The 26,074-nt window shown below is 38.5% G+C and overlaps 1 protein-coding gene across 1 annotated transcript in view; it reads right to left on the reverse strand.

Moving 5' to 3' along the window:
* Window positions 1-26,074, reverse strand: part of LOC124589829 (forkhead box protein K2) — a 93,549-nt gene that overhangs the window by 22,636 nt on the left and 44,839 nt on the right. The window contains exons 7-8 of the mRNA XM_047131603.1: window positions 17,839-18,023; window positions 7,166-7,300 (exon numbers count right to left, since the gene is read on the reverse strand). Coding sequence (XP_046987559.1) covers window positions 7,166-7,300; window positions 17,839-18,023 — 320 coding nt within the window. The remainder of the gene's footprint in view (window positions 1-7,165; window positions 7,301-17,838; window positions 18,024-26,074) is intronic.

A 26,074-nucleotide genomic window follows, 5' to 3' on the forward strand; every position in this document is an offset into this window, starting at 1 on the left:
TCACACCTGTCAGTAACTGCTTTATTTGGAATTGGAATTACTACATTCTTCTTGAAGTCTGACATTATTTCATCCGTCTCATACGCCTTGCGCACCAAATGGAAGAGTTGTGTCATGGCTTGCTCTCCCAAGGCTATCAGTAGTACTGAGAGAACATCATCTATTCCCGAGGCCTTGTTTTGGCTTAGATCTTTTAGAGTTTTGTCAAATTCTCCAAGCAGCATCATATCTCCCATCTCCACTCCATCTACGACCACTTCCTTTTTTATAATATTGCTTTCAAGTTCACCTCCCTTGTATACGGACCCTCTACGTATGCCTTCCACCTTTCAAACTTCCCTTCTTTGCTTAGGACTGGTTACCACCTGAACTCGATATTCATACAGCTGGTTCTCTTTTCCCCAAAGGTCTCTTTAATTCTCCTGTAGGCATATCTATCTTTCCCCTACTGGAATATACTTATAAATCTGCACATCTGTCCTCTAGCCATTCCTGCTTAGCAATTCTGCATTTCCTGTCAATCTCATTTTCTAAATGTTTGTATTCCATTTCGCCTGCTTCATTTGCTGCATTCATCAATTAAATTCAATATCTCTTGTGTTATCCAAGGACTTTTGCTAGGCCATATCTATTTACCTATTTGATCCTCTGCTGCCTTCACTATTTCATCTCTTTAAAGTACCCACTCGTCTTGTACTGTGTTCCTTCCCCCAGTTCTAGTCAACCTTTGTGTAATCCTCCCTCTGAAGCTCCCAACCACCTCTGGTTCTTTCACCTTATCCAGGTTCCATCACCTTGATTTCCTACCTTGTTCCAATTTCTTCAGTTTTAATATGCAGTTCATAACCAATAAATTGTGGTCAGAGTCCACATCTGCCCCTGGATATGTCTTACAATTTAAAATCGGGTTGCTAAATCTATGTCTAACCATTACACAATCAATCAGAAACCTTCCGGTGTCTCCAGGTCTCTTCCAAATACACAACCTTATAATATGATTCTGAAACCAAGTGTTAGCGATGATTAAATGATGTTCTGTGCAAAATTCTACCATGCAGCTTCCTCTTTCATTCCATTCCTTCAGTTCATATTCACCTACTATTTTTCCTTCTCTTCCTTTTCCTACTATCGAATTCCAGTCCCCATCAAGATTAAATTTTTGCCTTCTTTAACTATCTGAATAATTTTGTTTACCTCATCATACATTTCTTCAACTTCCTCATCATCTACAGAGCTAGTTGCCATGTAAACTTGTACTATTGTGTTAGGCATGGGCTTCGTGTGTATCTTAGCTACAATGATGCATTCACTATGGTGTTCATAGTAGCTTACCCCCACTCCAATTTTCTTAGTCATTATTAAACCTACTCCTGCAATACCCCTATTTATAACCCTTTATTCACCTGAACAGAAGTCCTGTTCCTCGTAACTAACTTCACTACGTCCCACTATATCCAACCTGCCCATTAAGGGATCTAACACTCCATGCTCTGATCTGTAGAATGCCAATTTTGTTTTTCCTGATGACAACATCCTCCTGAGCAATCCCCACCCGGAAATCCGAAAGGGGGGCTATTTTACCTCCGGAACAGTTTACTCAAGAGGACACCATCATCATTTACCCACACAGTAGAGCTGCATGTCCTTGGGAAAAATTACAGCTTTAGCTTCCCCTTGCTTTCAGGTGTTCTCAGTATCAGCACAGCAAGGCCATTTTGGTTGATGTTATATGGCCAGATCAGTCAATCTGAAGCACGCAAGCCACTCCACAGACGGTAAGATCCATGGTTCATACAAAAGCAACAATTAAAGAGTCTTCCATAGCCTTTGCTGGAGTGTACTGACCAGAATGTGGAAGTATGTCTGGTGGCTATTCTCTACCTTTTAATAAAATGCAGTTGTCCAGCTTTCAGTATAACTACTATTTCAAAACACTAACCATGGCCATACATTTATTTTGCTTTTCTTTTGACCACCTTGTGTCAGATTATGCCTTCTGATTTGCACATCAAAACTCCCCCTTCCTTCTCACAACTGACTACTTCCTAACTCCCCCTCCCCCCTACAGAATTTTTTTTGCTTTTTCCAGAACTCTGTATGTGCCATGTGGCAATAAGATACTCCTGGCAAAACACAAAAACCCTTCCTTGTACAAAAAGCAAAATATAGTTTTGTGACAAAATTTTTAAAAAATCAAGGCATTTTTTTGGGATCATTAAACACAAGGGCCATCCTGAAAGTAACACACATTTTGATCTATCGCGGCACTGGGTGGAGTTACAGCCGCCATCTTGGTGTCATAACATTTCTACACTCAGTGGGCATCCAGTGGTAGTAAAGTGTGGTCCTTGTCTCTGATACTTTACTTTCTGTGACTTGTGAAGATTATTTTGGGAACAAGTTTCCGTTGGCAAAAAACTACAAACCAACTGAAATTTATAGTGACCTTTGTGATGTGTACAGAAAAGGAATACTGAATGATTACGTTTTGCAACATTTTTCTCAAGTTTCAAGGACTTTGATGCATGAAATTGTGGTGGAGAATCTTGGTTACCAAAATTTCTGTGCTAGTTGGGTTCCCACAAGCCTAACAGAAGACCACAAAAAACAGGGGCAGCCTGCAGCACTGACCTTCCTCACAGATTGTGAGAAAAATGGTAACTAAGTTATCGATTGTATCATAACCGGGGATGAGACTTGGATGAAGAACGTTAACTGTGAAAGAAAAAGGCAGTTTATGGAATGGGGTCACACAAATTCTACCAAGAAACCAAGGAAATGTTTGCAAATATTGTCAGCAACAAATATCATGACTACTTTGTTTTGAGACTCTAAGGGAGGAATTTGTATTCATTTCTTTGAATGTGGCACAACAATTAACTCAGAGAGGTATTGTCAAACACTGACAAAGGTAAGGTGGGTGATGCAAAACAAGCACCAGGGAAAACTTAGCGGAAAATTTTGTTTTTTCATGACAACGCATGTCCACACACAGACAAATGTACTTGAGAGCTCCTACGGAGTATGGATAGGAGGTGTCTGATCATCCACCATACAGCCTGGATTTGGCACCAAGCAGCTACCACCTTTTTTCAGCAATGACACAGTACAACAAGTGCCTCAGTCTGAGTGGTGATTATGTAGGAAAATAGGTTAAGAATATCCATTTAAAATGTAAATAATAAAATTTGTTTTTACCAAATTGTTAATTTTTTATTTCAAAACATCTGTTGCTTTCTGGATAGCCCTCATATTTTGTTATTGCCCATTATCTGGTTAACAGAAAGCTCGCATTAAATTTGGACATCATTTCCGTCTACTGCATTTGACATCAAAACTCACTCAGACATTATCTACAAATCTAGCTTTAAGAAAATGCACTTTTTTGGATAAAGGAAGTTACTGGTAAAAACTGGAAAATTGTGAGTAGTTTCGGTACAAAGTCATTATTTTGTCAAAATCAAATAATGGAAACTCCAGGTAGGAATATGAACAATGAAGGAGAAGACAGATTGCTACTTACCGTAAAGAAGGCATGTAAAGTTGCAGACAGACACAATTAAAAGCTTTCAGCCACAGTCTTCGTCAGTAAAACACACACACACACACACACACACACACACACACACACACACACAAAGCAAGCAAGCACATCTCATGCACACACTACTGCCAACTAAAGCAAGGGATAGTAGTGTATGGGTGGGGAGAGAGAGACAAACTCTGTCTGATGGAGTGTGCAAGGACTAGACTGCTGACAGGCGCAGTGTCAGGAGGTTGTAGGGCAACAATAAGGGAAAAAAGTGAATAAAAAAGTAGAGAAGCAAGGAAAGACGGACGGATGCATTGGCAGAGGGCTGCAAATAAACAGGGTGGGAGATGAGAACGGAGAGGAGATGATATGGCAGAGTGGGTGGAAACTGGTCGGTGGAGGGTGCAGTGACAGTATGTTCCATAGGTTGAGACCAGGATAATTATGGAAGCAGAGAACGTGTATTAAGATAAGTCCTACCTGCGCAGTTCAGAAAAGCTGATGGTGGAGAGAAGAATCCCGTTGGCTCGGGTAGCGAAGCAGCCATTGAAATCAAGTGTGTGATGTTCAGTTGTGTGTTGTGCCACAGGATGGTCTACTTGCTCTTGGTCACAGTTTGACGATGGGCGTTCATCGTGATGGACAACTGATTGGTAGTTATACCAATATAAAAAGATGTGCGATGATTGCAGCAGAGCTGGTAAATGACATGGCTGCTTTCACAGGTGACCCGGCCACTGATGGTGTAGGATATACTTGTGACAGGACTGAATTAGGAATTGCTGGGTGAATGGATAGGGCAGTTTTGCATCTGGGGCTACCACAAGGAGTTGATAGTTGTGGCAAAGAGTTAGGAATGGGAGTGGCATAGGAATGGACTAGGATATTATGAAGCTGGGTGGGTGATGGAATACCACTTTAGGAGGGGTGAGAAGTATTTCAAGTAGGATGTCCCTATCTCGAGTAGGATGTCCCTCATTTCAGAGCACGATGGTAGGTAATCAAAGCCCTGGTGAAGTATGTGGTTCAGTTGTTCAGTCCGGGATGGTACTGGGTGATGAAGGGGACACTCCTTAGTGGCTGGTTCTTGGAGTTGGTAGGAGGATTGAGCGTGCAAGGAGAAATGGCGTGGGAGATCTGTTTGCAGACTAGGTAGAGGGTAGTGTCTGTCCGTGAAGGCCTTGGTGAGACCTTCAGCATACTGAGCAAGGGCATTTTTGTCACTGCAGATACACGGTCACCAGGTGGCCAGACTATATGGGAGGGATTGCTGGTGTGAAGGGGATCTCCTCCGCATTCTCATCTCCCACCATGTTTATCTGCAGCCTTCTGCCAATGCATCTGCCTGCCTTCCCCACTCTTCTCCTTCTTTGCTTATTTTTTTCTCCGCCTCCCTGCTCTACATCTTCCTGATGCTGCACCTGTTGGCAGTCTAGACCCTGCACACTCCACCAGACAGAGTTCGTCTCTCCCCCCACCCATACACTATCATGGGGTGTGCTTGGTTGTTTGTGTGCGTGTGTGTGTGTGTGTGTGTGTGTGTGTGTGTGCGCGCGCGTGTGTGTGTGTTTTGTTGATGAAGCCTGTGGCTGAAAGCCTTACGTGTCTTTTTATTTTTTCAAAAAGTAGATTTGTCACAGAATATTATGAAAGTTGGATGAAGTACTTCAGCTTCCAACAAAAGAATGGATACCAGTTATGCATATGCACACTCACTAACTGAATGCATATAAAAACCACAGACATTACATCCTCCGACTTCACAACTATTTATGCACTCCTCTTGCCAGGAATGAAGACTCAGAACATCTAAAAGGAAGTTATGTGGAATTTGGATGAAAGGAAAATGACATTCCAAACAGATGAGGAAGCACACAATATGCAAGCAATTTAGAGGCAGCTCTTAAAGTTGGGTACTCAATATGTGTCTTCTTCCACTACTGTCTGTTCTAGCTGCAATAGTTCAGCAATTAGTAAATAGATATTCTTTTCTGTCAATATTCATGTTGGAAAAGAACTCAACTTTCCACAAATAATTTCTTGTAGTTACAAATACATTCACTTTTACTGCCAATCTAACAATCAACTTTCAAATACAACCGTTTTGTTACAGCTTTCACACTATACTTAATAACCAACAATAATAATTTTAAGGGAAGAAATGGGTATTTAAATTCATTCCACTAGCATAGTAAATTGTTTTCAATGAAACAATATTCTATACATTACATGAACTAATTATATGGCTTATTACTCTTTTTCTTCATTTAAAGATGTCTTTCAAATACAAATTTCCTTTTTTTCTCTATTTATAAAAAGACAGTTTAATAATTACATTATACTATAAATGTGTAAACATAAATGAAAGTGTTTCACCCAAATGTTTGAAAGGAACATAGAAGAAAATTTATTGTTATTATGAGTCCCACTGCATATTTGCTTTAAATAAGATATGGCCAAACGGAATCGTATCTCAGAATATGAATAAAGAATGACATTACTGAGGCCTTCAGTTACTATTGCTCTGCCATAGTAATTTCCTCACACATTTCACATTAGGTCTACCCATATTTACACAGTACAGTTCATTTATTGAAAGCTTATTAATGTTAACCAATATCTACTTCATGGTTTTTCATTTGACAGTTGGATGTTTCAAAACAAGAGATCTTCACTGGAATTTTTGCTTTCATAGATCTCAGATGAGACTGTCTGAGGAGGAAGGAATTGATCACAGTGCTGCACTTTGTCAGAAAGATATGCATCAAATTCACAAAAAATAAATGACACCAAAGGTTTAACAGGATGAACAAGGGCAGAAAATACTTCAACAACATTGTATGACACCTCGTTGTTCTAGTGCATGCAAATAAAAACAAAAATAAGAGAGGCAGCCAAGATTTGTTTAACCCCGTTGTGTATGATTACTACTTCTGTGTCTTGCAGATGATGAATTATTCTTTTATGTGAATTATACATTCCTTTCTTTCACATCCACATTGCACAACTTAAAAATATCACGTTCTACAAGAATTTATACTGTTGTTGGTACACAGTGGGTCTTGCATGGTATTACTATGTCCTACTGTCAACAGATTCAGCACCAATTTTGGGAGGAATTGGACATTACTTAAGCACTACATCAATACTACACACATACCATGCAAGATGATGAACTCTTACAGCATTTTAACATATTTCTGTTTCTCCACTGTCGACAACGATATTCTTTCAATTTGGCATTTAGTCAATATGTAAATGAAATGACCATGAATTTCCATATGTGGTTTGTAACACCAATGTTAACACCATTGCCCACTGTATCTTGTGGATTTCCGTACCTCTCAACTGTTACAAAAATTTATGCAATACCGCTCATCCGCTCACATCATTATTTCAAGCTAAATTAAAATGAGGTGTATAAAGGATACAAGTTTATAAATGCTTTCCCAATGTCTGTGGTTATACATTCTTCATATAAATGTCTTAGGAGAACGACTGGAGTTATTTTCTAACACACTTATTCATGTCATGCAAAAGCTGCGGTTCCTCCAAAATAAAAAACATAAATATAATTCAAAATTACAAGAAAATTGATTTAACTTTGCTACTGTGTTGAAAGAGTATGTGTACCTTCTCTAGTAACTTCTCCACTCACTCCATTGGTAACCACAGCAATCTGCTGTGCTGGCAACATGATCCGTGATTTTCCCATTACTGTGACTTGCTGTGGTTGCCCAGTAACACTGCTTGTCACAAAAGTGACACCTGTTAACACAGTCATACTTGCATTATTTTACTGTGCACCTTAACATGTACTCTCAAAAATACACATAGGAAATTAAACTTCTCACAAATCACAACCATTCTCGAAATTCACAGAGTTTACAGAAATAAACTTGACCAACATAATTTACAAGGATGAATCAAATAGAAACAGGATTTTATTTTAAAAAATCAATTTATTGAAAAGTACAAGGTAGTTACAATTCATTTCTCCACATAGTTTGCCACTTTAGAAATACATTTTTCCCTGTGAAAAGGAAGGTTTTTTTTATCACAGCACCATAGAATGAAGCTGGTTGCACCAGGAGCCAACTGGGCACAAATTCCTTGACACCTTCATCATCCTCACATCAGTGCCCTCCCAGACATTTAAACAGTCCAAAAAAATGAAATCACAGGGTGATAGGTCTGGGTCCTACGGAGGATGATCAAGTTGAGTCTTGTCTGCCAATGTTGCAGAGAACGATGTGTCAAATTGGTTGGTCTTGTCTTTTGGAGCGATATACATCCCTCACCTCCTTCAACAACTCGCAGTAGTGTGCTGCACAGACTTTGTGTTACTCACGCAAAAAAATCAATGAGCAAAAAGTCTCACTAGTTGAGAAAAAAATGGTTGCAAAAAAACCTTCCCAGGTGACAGTCGAGTCTTGGCTTTCACTGGAGCTCACTAGCCTTTCCTCTGCCACTCCTGGCTCCTTTGGATGCGGAAGTGTAGTAGTGGACACTACAATTCACTGCAGGTGAAGATCCAACTCAAAAATGCATCAACTTCTTTTGCAGCCTTTGCTCTAAGCCTCTGGCAGACTTCCAAACATCTCAACTTCTGATTTTCGGTCATAAGATGAGGGACTCATCTCAAACACACTTTATGGAACGGTATGTCATTTGCAATGATTGCTCGACAGTTCCCATACCTTATTCCGACCTGTTCTGCAATATCTGATACTCTCGCCCATCGATTGCCTTCAACAACATCTCGAACCGCATGCATGTTTTTGTCTGTAACGCTGGTCTGAGGGCCAGTGATCATGTTGCTGATCTTCCACGTTTTCATCCTTCCTTGAATTCTTTATGCCAGGCGAATGCATGTGTCCTTGACAATGTTTGATCACCGACTGCACAGTCAATCTCTGGAACATTACTGTTGCATGGTCTCCTTCACAAGCAAGAAATTTTATAATTGTGTGTTGCACCGTGGAGAGGTGCATCTGTTGCTATGGCATCCTGTGCATTACTGACAAGCTGTTGGAAGTACATAACGGCTGGTTCTCCCCACTACTAATGGCCCCGTCCTAGCAACAATTGATGCTCAGGAACAAAAATCCTGTTACATTTGATTCACCTTCATATTTACAAACAAACTTCATTACTATTAATCAATGAATGAAACTATAATACAAAGTCTATTTAGATTGCAAAATTATCTGTGATTCACTCTGTGGAAATCCCAAACTTTAAAAAAAACATGAAGTTGTCTGGAAGTGCCAAAACTGTCACCATCAAGAAACAATATTAATGACGAGCTAAAACTTGTCTTTTTGTTCTGCCTCTCTGCGACTCAACATCACCTCTACATGGTGAGAAGCGATTTATCCTTTTCATAATACTGTCATTATTCAGTCCTGGATTTTCCACTGCTTGATACTATCTATTAAAGGTAGTATAACTCTTAGTACAATAGCAAACCACTGGTAAAAATCACACAAACAGATGGCTAAAACCTTGACAGCTAAATGGTTCAAATGGCTCTGAGCATTATGGGACTTAACATCTGAGGTCATCAGTCCCTATAACTTAGAATTACTTAAACCTAACTAACCTAAGGACATCACACACATCCATGCCCGGGGCAGGATTTGTACCTGTGACCGACCTTGACAGCCTTAATTAAAATTACCAAAATGAATTTCAAATGTGATGATTAGTAAATTGAAAAATATTATCCATCATATTTTGAAAGAACGTTGTTGAAGAGTTTATATGATTTTTTGAATGTGAATTTGCAGAACATTTCTAAAAGCATAGCACAAAACACAGATCCATTTAATATCATGTAGTGTCATAATTCTGGGTACAAACCAACTGAATCGTGTAAAAGCTTACTTTTCAAAAATTCCCAGTCTGTACATTCCAAGATGTTTGTAACAGTTGTCATTGCAGTGGTTTTCAGTTCTAAGAGTTATTTGATGCCACATTAATTTATCCTGCGCATGGCTCTCGAGTTCTGCATTAATTACTGCAACCTACATTCACTAGAACCTGCTTATAGAAGACAACGGTTATTTTCCCTCTACAGTTTTTACCATCACCCTTCCCTCCATTATGAAACTGCTCATTCCCTGGTGCCTGAGGATGTGAGTTATCATCTGATCGCTTCTTTTAGTCTACTTATGCAATAAATTTCTTTTCTTCAAATCAATTCAGTATCTCCCTGTACCTTCATTAATTATTTGATCTACACATCAATTCTTCAGCATCTCCTACAGTAACATATTTCAAAGGCTTCTATTCTCTACTTGTCTGAACTGTTAACTGTCCACATTTCACATCTACAAGGCTATAGTCCAGACAAATACCTTACGAAAAAGACTTCCTAAGAATTAAATTTATATTGGATGTTGACAAATTTCCCTTTTTTCTTGCTACTGATAATCTGTGTTTTACACCCTCTCTACTTCAATCATCATCAGTACCAAAAACCAAAACTTACCAACTGCTTTTGGCATCTCATTTCCTATTCTAATTATCTCAGCAGTGCCCGATTTAATTTGCTACAGTCCATTACTCTTGTTTTACACTCATTGCTATTCATCTAATAACCTCTTTTCAAGACACTATCCACTCTCTTCAACTGATTATAGAAGTACAATACTGTGGCACCTTTGTTGTTCAGAAGCACAGTGCAATGTTCCTTTATACAAGCAGGCATGACGACGTATGGAAGTTTGGGTCTGGCCACGATGCAAGCTTGGACAGCCTAAAGGTAAGGTGACCACTAGGGATAAGTGGGAAATCCGTGTTTGAGTCGCGGTCAGGAACAAATTTTCACTGTCATCATTCCATTATACAACTGATGCTTGTCCATATTCGCAACTTTGAATATATTTCATGGATCTTAGCAGTTCTTCACAGTTTGACAGAATTACAATGTTTTGACAAACTTTAAGGTTTTTGTCTCTTTTCCCTTAACTTTAATTCCCCTGTTCAAACTTCACTTCATATATTTCAATGATGGCTCAATATACAAATTAAATTACATGTGGGATTGGCTACTGCCCAACTCACTTCTCAACTACTCCCTTCCTTCCATCCACTCATAACTACAGCCTGGTATTTGTAAAAGCTGTAGCTCACTCACAACTCTCTGTATTTAAACCCTGCTACCCTGATAATGTCAAATAGTATTTTCCAGTTAACATTGGCAAAAGCTTTTTCTAAATTTACTAATGCTGTGAACATAGATTTACCTTACTTCTATCAATCACCTAGGATAAGTCATAGGGTCAAGTATTGCCTCATCTGTGCCTGCATTTCTCCAGGACCTGAACTTATCTTCTCTGACATTGGCTTCAGGCTTTCCATTCTACTATAAACAGTGTCATTATTTTGCAACTATTAATTATGAAACTCATGGGTCAGTAATATTCACACCTTTCAGGCACCTGTCTTCTTCAAACTGTGATTATTACATTATTCTTGAAGTCTGCGGGCATTATTCCTGTCTCATATATCTTGTATACCACGTGGAACAGTTTCATCAAGGTTGATTCTCCCAAGGATCTCAATAATTCTGTCTACTTGTTTTGATTTAGGTCTTTCAATTGTCCATCATATTCTACAATAGTACTGTAACCGCCACCTCATCTATCTATTTCGTGTCCCCCTCCCCCAAAATCCATAATACAGTGTGTATCAAAAGGAATCATCCGATTTAAACAAAATCATAATTATTATGTTATTTGAGATATGTGCATGCTCAACATACTGTTGGAAAGAGCAAACTCTCAAGTTTTACATGGTTCCCACTAGGTAGCAGCAGTGTGCACCCACTTCAGTTCTAGTAAAAATGGTGTTGGGACAACAGAAAGCATTCCGTGTTCTACGTTTTGCGCAGTGCGGGTCAGTAATCTCTCTTCAGCATGACTTTCATACTAGGTATGGTGCGGATCTTCCTGCAGAACAGAGCATTAGACAATGGCGTGAACAATTCTGAAAAATAGGTTGTTTGTGTAAAGACAAATCACCAGGTTGTCCCCGAGTCTCTGACACAGACATCAAATGGATCCGCCATAGCTTCACAAGGAGTCCACAGAAATCCACTCGCCATGCAGCTTGACAGCTCAACATGCCCCAGATGTCCACCTAGTATGTGTTGCCCAGCCACACTGGCATCTGGAAGTGCAGGACTTTTTAAATCAAAGGATTACTGAACAATGGATTGGTCACACTGGACCTGGCTGAATGCGATTATGTCTTGTGGAGGTTTATAAAACACTCTGTTTTTGTGCCTCCATTGCCAACAACAATGAATGAACTGAGACGTCACATAACAGCAGCTGTAAAAACTATTAACTCAAGACATGTTCACTGCAGGGTGGGAACAATTTGAATACCGCATTGACATATGCCGTGCATCTCATTGGGGGCATATTGTACATCACCTATCAAAACGAATGGAATTTTTTTCCCCCCTTAGTTTCTCAGTAAAAAAAAAAAAAATTAATAATAATAATAATAATAATAATAATTCACTGTATGTGTTTATTAGTTTCTGAAATACAGAAGTGCCGAACTGGATGGCTCTTTTTGGTACACCCTGTACTGCCTTCAAGTTTGTTTCCTTTGTAATAATCATAATGGTAAAATTACTTAAACAAGGGGTTACAAGGAGTATTACAACAGTCATTCTCATCCTTCACTATCCATAACTGGAATGATAGGCAGGAAGAAAAATGATTCTCCACAATAGGTCGTATTACAGGTGGCTGACTTTAGAATGGATGATGAACGAATGTAAGTACACAAAACTGCACAAAGCTCAACCTTCTCCAATTACCTTCAGTCCTGGACTTTCTGTGAATGGCTTATCTTCTAATAAGTGATACAAACTCAAATAACTAGCTTATCTATTGATAGCAAAGACTTTCTCTTAAAATTAGATACTGGATTTCTTAACAGATTACTTCATTCTACATCTCAATAAAACTGCATTAAAATAAACAAATTAATGAAAAATTTTTAATAACCAATTTGTGCTCCATAAATAGTCAAACAGGAAAATAATTACTATTTCAGGAATCCAAACTGTTCAGATATTGGGGATAATTTCTACGATGGAAGAGAAATGCAGTGCCAAATGTAAATACTAAAAGTGAGCACACAATGAGTGAAGAAATTAGCATTTTTACCACTCCCAATTAATAAGTCAACTAACAAAGATAACTACACTATGTTTCTCTTGTCAGTTTTGAGGAACACAAATGAACAGTAATGATGATTTTTAAAGAATATCTAGAACCAAGGGATTTTTTTCATTAAATGGAGGTTTAGCTCAAGCACACTATAGAAGTGACTCAGAACCTGACACAGGTAGAGAATGCATTTTTTAACCACAAATTAAATTAAAATACACCCTAACATAAATATAATTTGCCCTTCAAGAATCTTAATAATCTGTAGTGACAACACCTTTGTTAGCAGACGTTATAACCTGTGGCCAGATGGACCAGCATAGTGCTAAGGAAATTCAGCTCATAGGATTTCTTATTTATTTGTATGTCATTAGCCAACATTTGTTGTGATAGACAATTTTATAATTCAGATTCTACATCACATTTAATAGTTTACTATCTTATTGTCAGAATTTGATTAGTAACTGTCAAACCGATATGGTCCATTGAACATTATATAAGCACCATGAGAGTTGCCCCACATTTTTATTGCATACTACTGATGAGACCGAAAGAAGGCATAGTAAGATAGTAAGATGGCAGTAGTTGTGGTTTGCTAACTTTTTTTTTTTTTAACAAAGACTGCTCTAGATAGTTTGGCGTGTAACTGTTCACTTCGGTGTGGCTGTTCCAAGTCAGCTTGGGCACCAAGCAGATTCCAAGGAGTCTAATAGAGTCAGATTCATTTACTTCTTCATTTAGCTAGTGCAGGAAAAAATACACAGTTTCAGGTTGCTATTGTTTAAGAAATGCTTGTTACTGGGGGGACCATATGGTAGACTTTTCAAGCATTGCCTTTTTTTTCCCACATTGTCTAAGTTGTTGTCCACAGTAATCACGGTAGTGTTATCAGCATGTACTGTGGACTTGTGAAGCATGAGAGTGTACAAGTCATTCATGTACACCAGGAAAAGGAAGGGTCCAAGCACCAAGCCTGATACCTCTAATAACTGAGAGTGCATTTGATTGACTGTTATTTACCATAACCATCTGTGTCCTGTTAGTCAAATATGATCTAATCAGTGGCAACACTTTATTCTTGATACCATAACTCTGGCTTATTTATGAGTATTTCATGTCACACAATGTCTAATGCTTTGTTCACCTGTAGTAGTAAGAGACAAGTGAAGAAATTGATCTCAAAACCATCAAGAATATCTGCAACAAGTGTTTCTACTGCTGTTTACTGTAGATGAACCTGCCCTAAAACCAAAAAGCAAAGTGGAAATCAGACTGTGATCTTCAAAGTACTGGCAAAGCTGTAATTTAGTATGATGTCTATTACCTAGGATATTATAGGTACGAGGGAGATTGGATGGTGACTTTTTAGAATAACAATAGTAGCCTTCAAGCTCACGGGATACTGCCAAGGCGGCATGATGCAAGACACCTGCCTGTTACAGTAGCGAGTGCAGTTACCACATGCTGCGCTGACTCGGCCCCTCTACGTATCCAAAAGTGGCACCTTGTCATAACAAAACCATGACAAGGAAGTATAAACACTAGTCACTCAGGCCTAACAGTTTCTGTCATTGTCTGCTGCCTATACTGACGATTACTACACGGCAGCTGATGATGCAATGTAGGTCGCCTCTTATCTTCAACTAACCACTGCATCTGCCAGCTGTTGGTTTATGGGCTGCTCCTAGGCCCTACATCTGAAGAGGCGCCATCCCACTGGGCTTTCCCCTCAACTATCAACAACAGGCTTGCGAACATCTCCAAGGGGTCCTGGATTCACAGCTTGCACCTGGGTGCATCCCACACCTACTCCAGGTTATTGGCTGTCCAGTGCTTCTTTGCCCTGTTGGCGGCAGAATGCCTGAGGTAGCAATGTGTTCACAAAACCGCTTATGTAGTGAGTCCGTTGTGGCTGCCTAGCTGCATGTTGGTGATAGTGCATGTTATGCTAACATGGGCTCTGCTAACCTGGGGTTGAAGCACATCATCCAGATGCCAAAAGCTGCTACCGTACAAGCTCTTGCTGAATTAAGTACATTATATAATCGAAGTTCTGATTCCACAGCTACCAGGGAACTTGTGCTCCGTACTGGTCACCATACTCACAATCCTGAGTTATCACTTGACATTTTACAATGTCAATGACAATTGGACCATCTGACACTTATGGGGCTGCCATCCTGCAATAACTGCTGCCAGAAGTGTCTTCACAGATTCACCCCATAACAATACAAATTAACATTAAACTTTAAGAACACTCATCCATTATTTAAAAAATCAAGGGAGTTTTTGTTTTTTCTCCCAAGTATAGTGTTGATGCCAGCAATAAATCTGGTATCTGCACTGAAAGCAGAAACTAGTTCCCAACAGTGTGCCCCTGCACAGCTGCAGCAAAACCTGGTGGGGTTTGTGGTGAAGACTGTTGTTGTTGCTGCTGCTGCTGCTATTACTACTACAACTACACCACTCTTTTTTTCTTGCTTCACCCATATTTGTGTCTATGTTGCTCAGAAAAGTTTTGAAGATTTCTGCCATCATGCATGCCTTACTACTTAAGTCACATGTGCATCGCAATGCCTCTACACTCTAAAACAACAGGGAGTTTTACATTTCAAAATTATTAATGGCAGAAATTTTTCATCGTCATCATCACTGCTCATAAAGGGCAGTGCCAAAGCTTGTCCTCATTTTTTTCCCTCCATAAATTATAATTTAGATCAGTTCCATCAGTGTCAAAAATGTTCCTTGGTTCATAACTTGGAATCAACTGCGGCAAACTACTTTTACTATTATTATTTTTTATTCCAACAGTCGACACTTTCCAACCCCACAGTCTCAGGCTCTACACTTAACCGTACCAGAAGACATTATGAATTTTTTATAACAACATAGACAGCATCTCAGTGCAAAAAAAAAAATCTTCAAAACCACTCTTCAGGAAGTCTACAACAGTGCATCTCTGGTTATTGGAATGTTGCCTACTCTCATTCCTTGAAAGCGTTTTAAAGGATTGTTTCCAAGAATTCCAAAGTTTATGTACAGATGGTTTTCCTCTTCAAACCAGAACCTTGCACCTACCCATTCAGGAGAGTTGCTTTATCTTTCAGTACTCCAAACAAAGAAGATGGTGCCAATCACATTTCTTAGCAATATCAGTAAGTTCATAGTCTTACTGTCAACTTCTATTAAATTTTAAGTTTTATTCTATCACAGACCACATTAAAGTATTATTAACAGCACATAATTCGACAGGACTATACAAAAAGTGTGGTTGTTTCAGTGCTCAGAATGTAAGTTTAATATGTCAGGTCACACTTAAAGTCGCAGATCAGGTTCAACTTGATAATATCAATTTACCATTGAATTCTATTCTATTTCGGTGGCTTGAAGAAGGATGAAAAATTATCACAAAAAAGATGATGATGACAGAAAACTCACAAACTCCATGTTAGGATTTGTGTCTAACTACACCCACACAACCTGGCTGGCCCATCAGTACCGACAACAACCGTGTCATCTTCCGCCAATGGCATCACTGGATGCAGTAAGGAGTAGTGTGCGGTCAGCGCACCACCATCCCAGTCACTGTCAGTCATTGTGACCTGGAGTATTTGCTACTTGATCAAGTAGCTCTTCAATTGCCATCACAAGGCTGAGTGCGCCCTGTTTCGGTCCTCCCAGCAAGAAACCTGGGGGTTTTCCACGAATAAAACTCGGGACCTCACCGTGGCTGTCAGCTGCATTGACAATTAAGTTACGGATGCAAATTGGATTTGTGTCTAAACCAGGTGTTATTTTTTTTTATAGAATCTTTCATGTTTGTTCCTCAGAAGCACGTTACTACTTTCAACAAGGTTCATTAAAAATGAATTTAAGTAACACTGTTTGCATGGAATTTCACTAGCACCTATGAAAATCTTCATTAAAAGTGGAAATTTATTAAATGCAGGTCTTAATATGAGGTTATAATCTAATAAAGAAGATGTCTAAATTCTGGTCAGTCATCTTCTCCTTTTGACAAACTAACAGTTGGTGTTACCAGGTAAAGCAAAAATAGTTTGAAAGACAATGAAAAACAACTCAATTCTAACAGCATGGAATGTTGAAAATGTGACTAGAGGCACAATGTCAGCATATTCTCCTTAATAAGGTAGTCAAGAGACCAGAAACAACATTCTGCTGTCGTTTTGGACAATACACGGGCATGAAGTACTCTGACGATAAATTATATATTCAGTCTGTCAAAAAGCAGCATACACTTCACCGCAGGACAACTTTTTTTTACAGCATAAGGTAGCTGTGTGAAGGAACAAGAAGGGGAAAGTAAAGAGAGTAGGACAAAAACAACATGGGTTGTTGCATCTGATGAATTTCTCCAAATGAACTGCTTTGAAAATGAACTTCAACAAGAGAATTTTCACTTTCAAATAACAGTTCCATCCACTGTAGTTGCATAAATACTATTAAATTTAAACTGACAGAGTTATGATTACAAAATTTTCTGTCTATTGAAATATGCCATTGTGGAAGATAGATGCAAATAGTATTTTACAAAGTAATATTATGACTTCTTCTTCTTCTTTAAAGAAACATCATTCCAAACTGTCATGAGCAGCACTTAGTTAAATAGTAATCTGACAATGAACAAAAACTTTCACAATGTATGAAAACCTAATCTTAATTTTGGTAATAATGAGCAGTGACACCTGCAGCAACTATTAAAACACAGTTCAAATGGTTCAAATGGCTCTGAGCACTATGAGACTTAACTGCTGTGGTCATCAGTCCCCTAGAACTTTGGACTACTTAAACCTAACTAACCTAAGGACATCACGCACATCCATGCCCAAGGCAGGATTCGAACCTGCAACCATAGCGGTCACGCAGTTCCAGACTGTAGCGCCTAGAACCGCACGGCCACTCCGGCCGGCTAAAACACAGTTATTGAGAATTTTGTTTACTTATGCTTATACTCTAAGAATCTAGGAGGCCCACAAAATTCTTTATAATTTGAGGTCAAATGTTCTGAGAGAACTAATGTTTGAACAAGATCCTCAACAAACTGTTTATTACTTAGTTCATGCCATTATTTACAGAATAAATGCATACCAGAGTTTCCAGGAGAACCAGGAGCTGACTGGCTGGTCTTGACCTCTAGGTGTGAGCTATGGACTGCCGGTGATGGGACAGAGCATTCAGGATACTGTTCTGGTGCTGGTGAGCCTTCTCGAGAAAGGGACTCTGGTGTCATCAATCCACTTACACCAACATGACTTGGAGAAGCAGGGGCACTCCTGGAAAATTTAGGATAAACTTTGATTTAAAAATTATTGCTAAGTCTATGTAGATTACACCCATGTGTGCTAGACTTAATACAATAATTACATATAAGGCTTTTGTAGATCCATCTATCACCATATAGCACTACTTCTAAATCACAAAATGCTATGAATCAATTCATAATGAAGGGAATAACAATAAGGAGTTGTTCTGTTATTGACAGGTACAGAAACAAGAAAGTGAATTTTGCTACACTTTCAGACAAGACCTTCCTCAGAACTAACAGGACACACACACACACACACACACACACACAAAAGGCAACATTCTTGGTACTATTCACATGGCTATTGGCCACTAAATGCCTCATGTATAACCTGATTTGTTACTTTCACTCTTTTCTTTATTTATATTCCACCAAGGACTTCCATTATAATACTTAAATCAATTCAGTATGATCAAACACTTACATAAAACTTTGGGATTTATAAATCTCAGAATAAACACATGGTTTGAGTACAAAAAAAGACTTCATACTATTTTAGCACACTGGTAACTCTTATACAGAGGGAGTGCCATGAGAATATTTTTTCAACTTTCTGCTCCAACTGCCACTATTGCAGTAAAGTCTTACCCATGATTTATAAAAATACAGTTCTTATGTATTACTGTGCATAACCAAGTGAGGCTTACCCAAAATTACCAACATATAATAACCACAGAAATGTCGAAGAAACAGGGCCAAAACTTCGAACAATGTTATGACAGAAAAAAAATTATGTTTCAATCCTGAATGGATTTGTGAGGTAAAACCAATGTGAAATTACAACACAGTTATTTACAAAAAAACTAAAGCAGAATTGATGAGTTCTCAATTTTTTCTGAAGTCGTACTTCATTATGCTAAAATAAATATGATTTCACAAGCTAAAACACAACACTATACTCTCTGCATATGTAGAATATTCTCTTTTTATGTCTCAACAGCAAAAAACCCTTTCTGATGAGAAGTTCGAAAAAAAGTGTTGTTCTGAAACTAATTTAAAAATTATACATTTGTCTGATAAATGACAAAGAATTGAAGCACTAATTGGATTTCAAACGTATCTATTATTTACAACTAATTCATTCACAGATGACAATTTTTTTTCCTTTTTTCAAATGAATAATGTTTAGAACAAATATTTGAATTTGTTATTTACAAATAATGAATAATAATTTTTATCTCTATTTGTTATACATCATTCGAATAAGTTTTGCCAGACCCTGTCAGTCAGATACTGCTTGTATAATACACTACAAAATATAACCATATAGCGGAGGTGCTGAGTCGGGATAGGCACAATAAAAAGATTCACACAATCACAGCTTTTGGCCATTAAGGCCTTTGTCAGCAGTACACACACACACACACACACACACACACACACACACACACGCACATGCGCGCGCAAGCGCAACTTGCACACACACCTGCAGTCTCAGAGAGCTGAAACTACACTGTGAGCGGCAGCACCAGTGCATGATGGGAGTGGCGACTGTGTGGGGGTAAGGAGGAGGCTGGGGTGGGGAGGGGGAGGGATAGTAAAGTGGGAGTGGCGGACACTGAAGTGTTGCAGTTTAGACGGAGAGCATGAGTTATTACATTCCATCCTGGATTTTCCATTGTTTGACATTACAAAATATGTGTCATAAATTGTGTATCTGTCAAGATTTTAAGGGGTGTGCACTTAGCAGGAGCACAATGCACTCTGTCCAAAGAAAGAAACAGAATACTTTGTGGTAGTACTCCTTTGCTCTAACTGTCTCCGTTCAACACCACTTGCTCATGTTACTGTTTCTCTCAGCAACCGGCAGTGTTAAGCCTTGATTTAGCTGCAGCCACAGTCTGCTCCTGGTTCTCTCTCTCAACAAACTGATACATACAGAATGAGGTCACTCTTGACTGTTTACGTAATATTTGTTGTGTTTATTATAAGTCGCTCTTACACAACACTACAACAATAAAACCGCACACTACAACAATAAAACAGCTGTCACCACAGTGAACTAACAGGAAAATCAAATCAAAATATTCATTATGAAAGCTGAAATCTTGTGACAGACACGTAATGGTAAATGGCACTTTTAGGTTGCGCACTGTGTGTTACACTGTCTGTCAATAGCACAACACTCCCTCACCTTACCTTGTTAACCCTCAATACTCAAACATATATAGCTGCTTATTTTGTCCTGTACTGGAACTATGCTGTTTTCCCAGTTGACTGCACTTTTATGTTTGCAATAGTGTTCCTGTTTATTCAATCAAAACAGTTTAAATAGTCCAATCTTAATCATTATGTAGGTGGATTATCTGGACCAACTGCCATCAATTTTCCATCTTCACTACCACTTCCATGACTATCTTGTTGGTTCCACAGCACTTGAAGAGATAGGGTCATCAGCTGCTAAATATCTTATTATCAAGACAAAACTCTTTATTTTGTTTTTTTTATTATTTTTTATGTCAAAACAGCTGTATTTATAGTTTTTTTTACTAACAGCAATAGATAACAAAGCACAGAAGATTCATCCTTAGGTACATCGATCGTTGCCATGCTATGTGCCTGAAGATGAAGCCTTTCTGCTTTGAAACTGATTTAAATTAGTGAAGAAAAGAATAAATACAACTGGGTAGATATATGAAATAATGATAAAAAAATTATTTCCATTCTCCATAATAAGAGCTTCAATGACAGGTGCCCCAAACAACTGTGATACGAGGGTTATTCCAAAAGTAAGGTCCGATCGGTCGCGAAATGGAAACGACTATGAAAATCCGATAAAGCTTTGCACAGATGTGTTGGGTAGTGTCTCTAGTATAACCCCAGTTAGCATCACGTCGCTCTTCTCATTTCTGAGCTCGCAGTGAGTGCGTAAAGATGTCTAGAAAATAGTGTCTGCCGCCAAGTACGAGGGCCTGGTGAGAAATTTCGCCTGAAGCTATGCAGCCAACATGTTAGATTACCCACAATACAGTCCGCAATTGTCTCCCCCTGAGTTTCATCTCTGGTCACATGAACCGCTGTCTTTGAAGACAACATTTTGACACAGACAACGAGGTGTAGGCCAGCGTGGAGAATTGGCGGAAAGCACTGGCGGCTGCCTTCTATGATGAGGCTATTGAAAAGTTGGTACAACGCTATGACAAAATTCTAAGTCAGAACGGCGACTACGTAGAGAAGTAGCTGAAAGGTGTAGCTAATTGTTACAAGTAAAACATTTCTGATGTTCACTGTGGTTTCAATTTGGCAATCAATCGGACCTTACTTTTGGAATAACCCTCGTACAACCACTGTCATTCTCAATATACTTAAACTATCTGACAGACAGGGTGAGTAGCAATTTATGCCTCTTTGCTGATGATACTGGATGTAAGGGGACGGTGTCATAATTGAGTGACAGTAGAATGATGCCAGAGGACTTAGACAGAGTTTACAGCTGATGTGATGAATGTCAGCTTGCTATGAATTTAAATTTATGTGGCCGAGTAGAGAAAACAACCTTGTAACATTAAAGTACAGCATTAGTAATGTGCTGCTTGACACAGTCACTATAATTAAATACCTGGATGTAATGTTGCAAGGGTGATGTGAACTGGAATGAGACCATTGGTTTGGTAGTATGGAAGGTGAATGGTCAACTTTGTTTTATTGGGCGAGTTTTCGGAAAGTGTAACTCACCTATAAAGGGGAAAGCATATAGAATACTAGTACGACCAATTCTTCGGTACTTCGAGTGTTTGGGATCCCCACCAGGAGAGATTACAGGACGACATCAAAGCAATTCAAAGATGTTCTGCAAGATTTGTTAGCAGTAAGTTTGATAAGTACACAGGTTTTACAGAGATGTTTCTTGAACTCAAACCGGAATCCCTGGAGGGAAGACAACATTCTTTTCATGAGGCACTATTAACAAGTTTAGAGAACTGACATTTGAGGCCAACTGCAGAATGATTCTACTGTCACCAAAGTACATTTTGTGTAAGGAAGGTGAAGATTAGGCAAATTAGGGCTCATATGGAGGCATAAATGCAATCATTTCTCTCTTACTCTATTTATGAGAGGAATAGCAAAGGAGACGATTAGAATGGTATGTGGTACCCTCTGCCATGCACCATACAGTGGCTTGTAGAGTATCCATGTAGATGTACATGTAATGTACTGATTGGTATGGTACCTTTAACAGCTGCAGACTGAGGAAGTAGTACTTGTATAAATTATTTGCTGAAAATATCCCCATAATACCACCACCACTGTTTCAATGCTCCCTTGCACGGGTGTTAAAGATTGTTCCTTCACAGGAAGTTGCCACAGTAACTCTGTATTTGTTATTTCATTGGTAAGTATGTAGATACAGTTCATAGGTTTTGTGGTTAAATCTTTCATAAATTTAACTAGTGTGTGTGAGTTTTGCTGTCATATCATCAACTCTACAGCACTTTTGAAATTAGAATTACTGTGGCTGTTTCTTACATTGTGGCCATGGCAGTGTAAGTTTGAGTGTCTGTATTTACATACTGCTCCATCCAATAATTTCCACGATTGGTTTTCATTTTTCTTTGTGTGTGGGTCCACAGTTATGGGGAATTTCTTAAAACGAATCATTTTTCCTGAAGAGAAAAGTATTATTTACATGTAACAACTGATCAATTTCATCTACATCATTTTCAAGAGAAGCATTACTCTCACAAATATACGATAAAGCATGTTGATCTAAAGGCTGTGTAGAGTGTTCCTTAGATATTAGCAACATATGTTGTACTCCACATATATCTGAGTTCTTATATGAAACAGCAAAAATAGTAAGTACAAGAACAATATTATAAAACATAATACTGCATGTCGTTCCCATACACATGGTGGTTTAACTTCGTTTCACATACGAATTCAGGTACAAGAGGAAACTACAATAACTTTTTAATGTCTGATGAACACTATGACAACTGTTAAATACACATACTTGTTCAATACATTCGTGTATATGATGGTTCACTTTACAGTGACAAATCAGTCAAAAAGTGACAACTGTGATGTATAAGTAATCCTGTCAAAACTAAGCTGCCCTGCCCAAAAAAAGTTTTTATATAATACTTTTTTATTAGGGAATTTTTTAAACTTTTTCTTAACATCTTCTCTTCATTATCAAGTTCACAGACCTATTTTGGGATGATCATATTTTGTTGTGTTCCGATAGACTTTAGCACCAGACAGATTTAAATTATACTACGTTTTCTTAACACCACTGTCACTTGAAAAGTTAATGCTACAGTATTTTAATTGGAGAAATATTATTTGAGCTCCATGGTTGATGATGAACTCAGTTGTCTGAAAGGCAGGGTCATATATGCCTCAGAGGCATTAAGTTCAACTATTGAACAGCATATAATCATCACGTTCAGACTGATCTCAATGTTACAATTTCATTTCACAATATGTAAAGCGTCCAAAGATGGATCATTCTCTTCTTAAAAATATATGAGCAACAGAGTCACGTGTCCAATAACGTCCAATAGTCTGTACCAACTTCCGTGTTGTGACCAGCAGTATGTGTGCTATTGTATCTCAGTGACTGTCTGTTCTAAACCAAGGGAGCAACTAAGATTGTCCACAAATAGCATAGCCTTCAGTCACACCTGGCTGACATTTTACTTGAGAAATTGGCCATGTACTAATCTTCACAGAACAACCAGCTTGACAGGTATAACACTAGAAGGGATCAAATTACAATGTGCCAGACAATATCATAATCATCTCCGAATGATAAACTCTCCCAATTTCTGCGAGGAAGTATCAATGTTTGTTTATTTATTTTTATTGACCAACCCAAAAAACTGGTTTGTGGGCACTCATGTCAACAAATTTATATCCTTTACCAATGTTAGTGTCCCTATACTGCTGATGTGGGTTTTTGCACAATGCCATCATTGATTTCTTAACTCTTGCCGCTTCAAGCCACCACGGAATACACTTCTGTGTACACATTCTAAGGGTGGCTATGATCATCTACTGAAGTCTCATCTCGACACACAATGTACCAAAGTAATGGGAAATATTTTTATCAATATACTAGACATATGTACAAACAACCTAATAATTCCTATTACTTACACCACTAATCATGTACATATTTACCTAACACCAAATAGAAGCAAATACTACGGGTTTAGCTATGAATTATTTTTACTTCCCTTCCCCTTTGTGAGCTGTGAATTAAGGATTCTTGATCCAACAGCTGGCTGTATTTTAATGTGTACACAACAACTACTCTCATCTTTGGTGAAAACACACTTCACACATCAATATTGCCTTAGTTGAATACAAATCAGTGATTCACTTGTATAAACAGTTTTTATGTAGCCAAATATGCTGCATCATGTAGATTTCCGTAAAATGTAAGCTCTCACAACCACAAACATTACAATTATTAAAATTTTCCATTCTATTATATCATGGTCAAACAGATTTTCTTCATATATGTTTCATCCTCACCTGCAGATGATATCTTCTGGGGGTTACGGCTTCAATTCACTGCACATAATGGCTTACTGCTGACTGAAGTGAAATTTCCACTGAGGAACATCTGCACAGGAGTGCACATGTTTTTAAAATTCAAGAACAGATGACAGCTTTCAACTGTTGTGCACTACTGCTACTGTTCTTCAGTGTTGACTACTGCACAACCTCTTTGTTGCGTTTTTTCCAAGATCTGACCTACACAGCCACAAATATTTTTTTATGCAAGATAAAAAGATTTGGGTATTCACAGACTGATCATTGTTACAGTTACATCTCAGTGATAGTTGTTATGTCCTTTTTATATCTGAAGACAAGTGCCCACTGAGATCCACATTCTTGTCCAAGCAACTCAGGCTTGTAGACTTTTCTCACTCAGCCCACAAAAATTTCACAATCCCATGCTGTTGCTGCTTCTGCTGATGCTGCTATGGATAGCGATTTGAATCACCACATAAGAAATGCCCGATGTACCTTGGTAGTTGATATGACAACTGTAGTACACAAATTCACAAGCAAAGGTTATGAATTTTGAAGACTGGCAAGCAGTAGAAAAAGCAGAATCTTATGGCAGGATACCGTGTAGCTGTGAGCAGGCGAAGAGGACCCAGCTGAGAAGGATACATGCGACAGGTGAGACTGTGAGTGGGGAAGTAAGTCTTTCCCCTCACTCCGGTTGTCTGTGTTATTGGGAGTCAAAAAAGTAATGTGTGACCACTGACACCATTGTCAGCCTTGTTTTGTTTCATTGTTCACATCTGATGCAGTCCCGCTTCCTTTTACTTTTTATGCACAGCACCAATGACAAAGAGGAGGTTACTAGTGAAACATGTACGCAGGCATCACATACACAATGCACGCAAGACACAGATTGGAACACCCTACTATTGGAGATGATAAGCATGGAGAGCTGCATCAGACCAGTCTCAGGACTGAAGACAACAACAACAACAACAACAAGCAAAAAAGTATTTCCTATGAAAAAAAAAATATATATTTAAATATTTGCATAATCAATGCTAATATTAATAAATTATTGCTACAGCAGCTACTGATACCAAGTGCACACAAATGGAGAATATGACTGAAGTTATTTCAGAAGCGTCAGTGAACTGAAGAGGGAGACAATTTAATATATTTACATTGCTCGAACTTTATCAAGTCAGTCACAGTTACAATGCACAACTTAATTGTATTCATAAAAATGTTTTTAGAAGAACATGCACTCTTCTGCCTACATCACGTCACAATGAACATACTGTTACACTGTCACACTTCTGTCAGGTGCATTTTTCTGTACATGGATAAAAGTGGGAAACTGAATAGGAGAGCTTGAAGGCAAGTGTCAGAAGGGAAAAATATGAGGACTAGCTGTAGCAAATCACACTTTACAGTCAGGAAACCACAACATCCAATCTGATGATACCTGTAGCTGGGATCCAATTGTGCTAGAATGTCAAAAGTGTTTGATATTACACTTTTGTGTGGATGGACTTCACTACAAAATTTCGC

The sequence above is a fragment of the Schistocerca americana genome, chromosome 2 (genome assembly GCF_021461395.2).
Source record: "Schistocerca americana isolate TAMUIC-IGC-003095 chromosome 2, iqSchAmer2.1, whole genome shotgun sequence".
Lineage (NCBI taxonomy): Eukaryota > Metazoa > Arthropoda > Insecta > Orthoptera > Acrididae > Schistocerca > Schistocerca americana.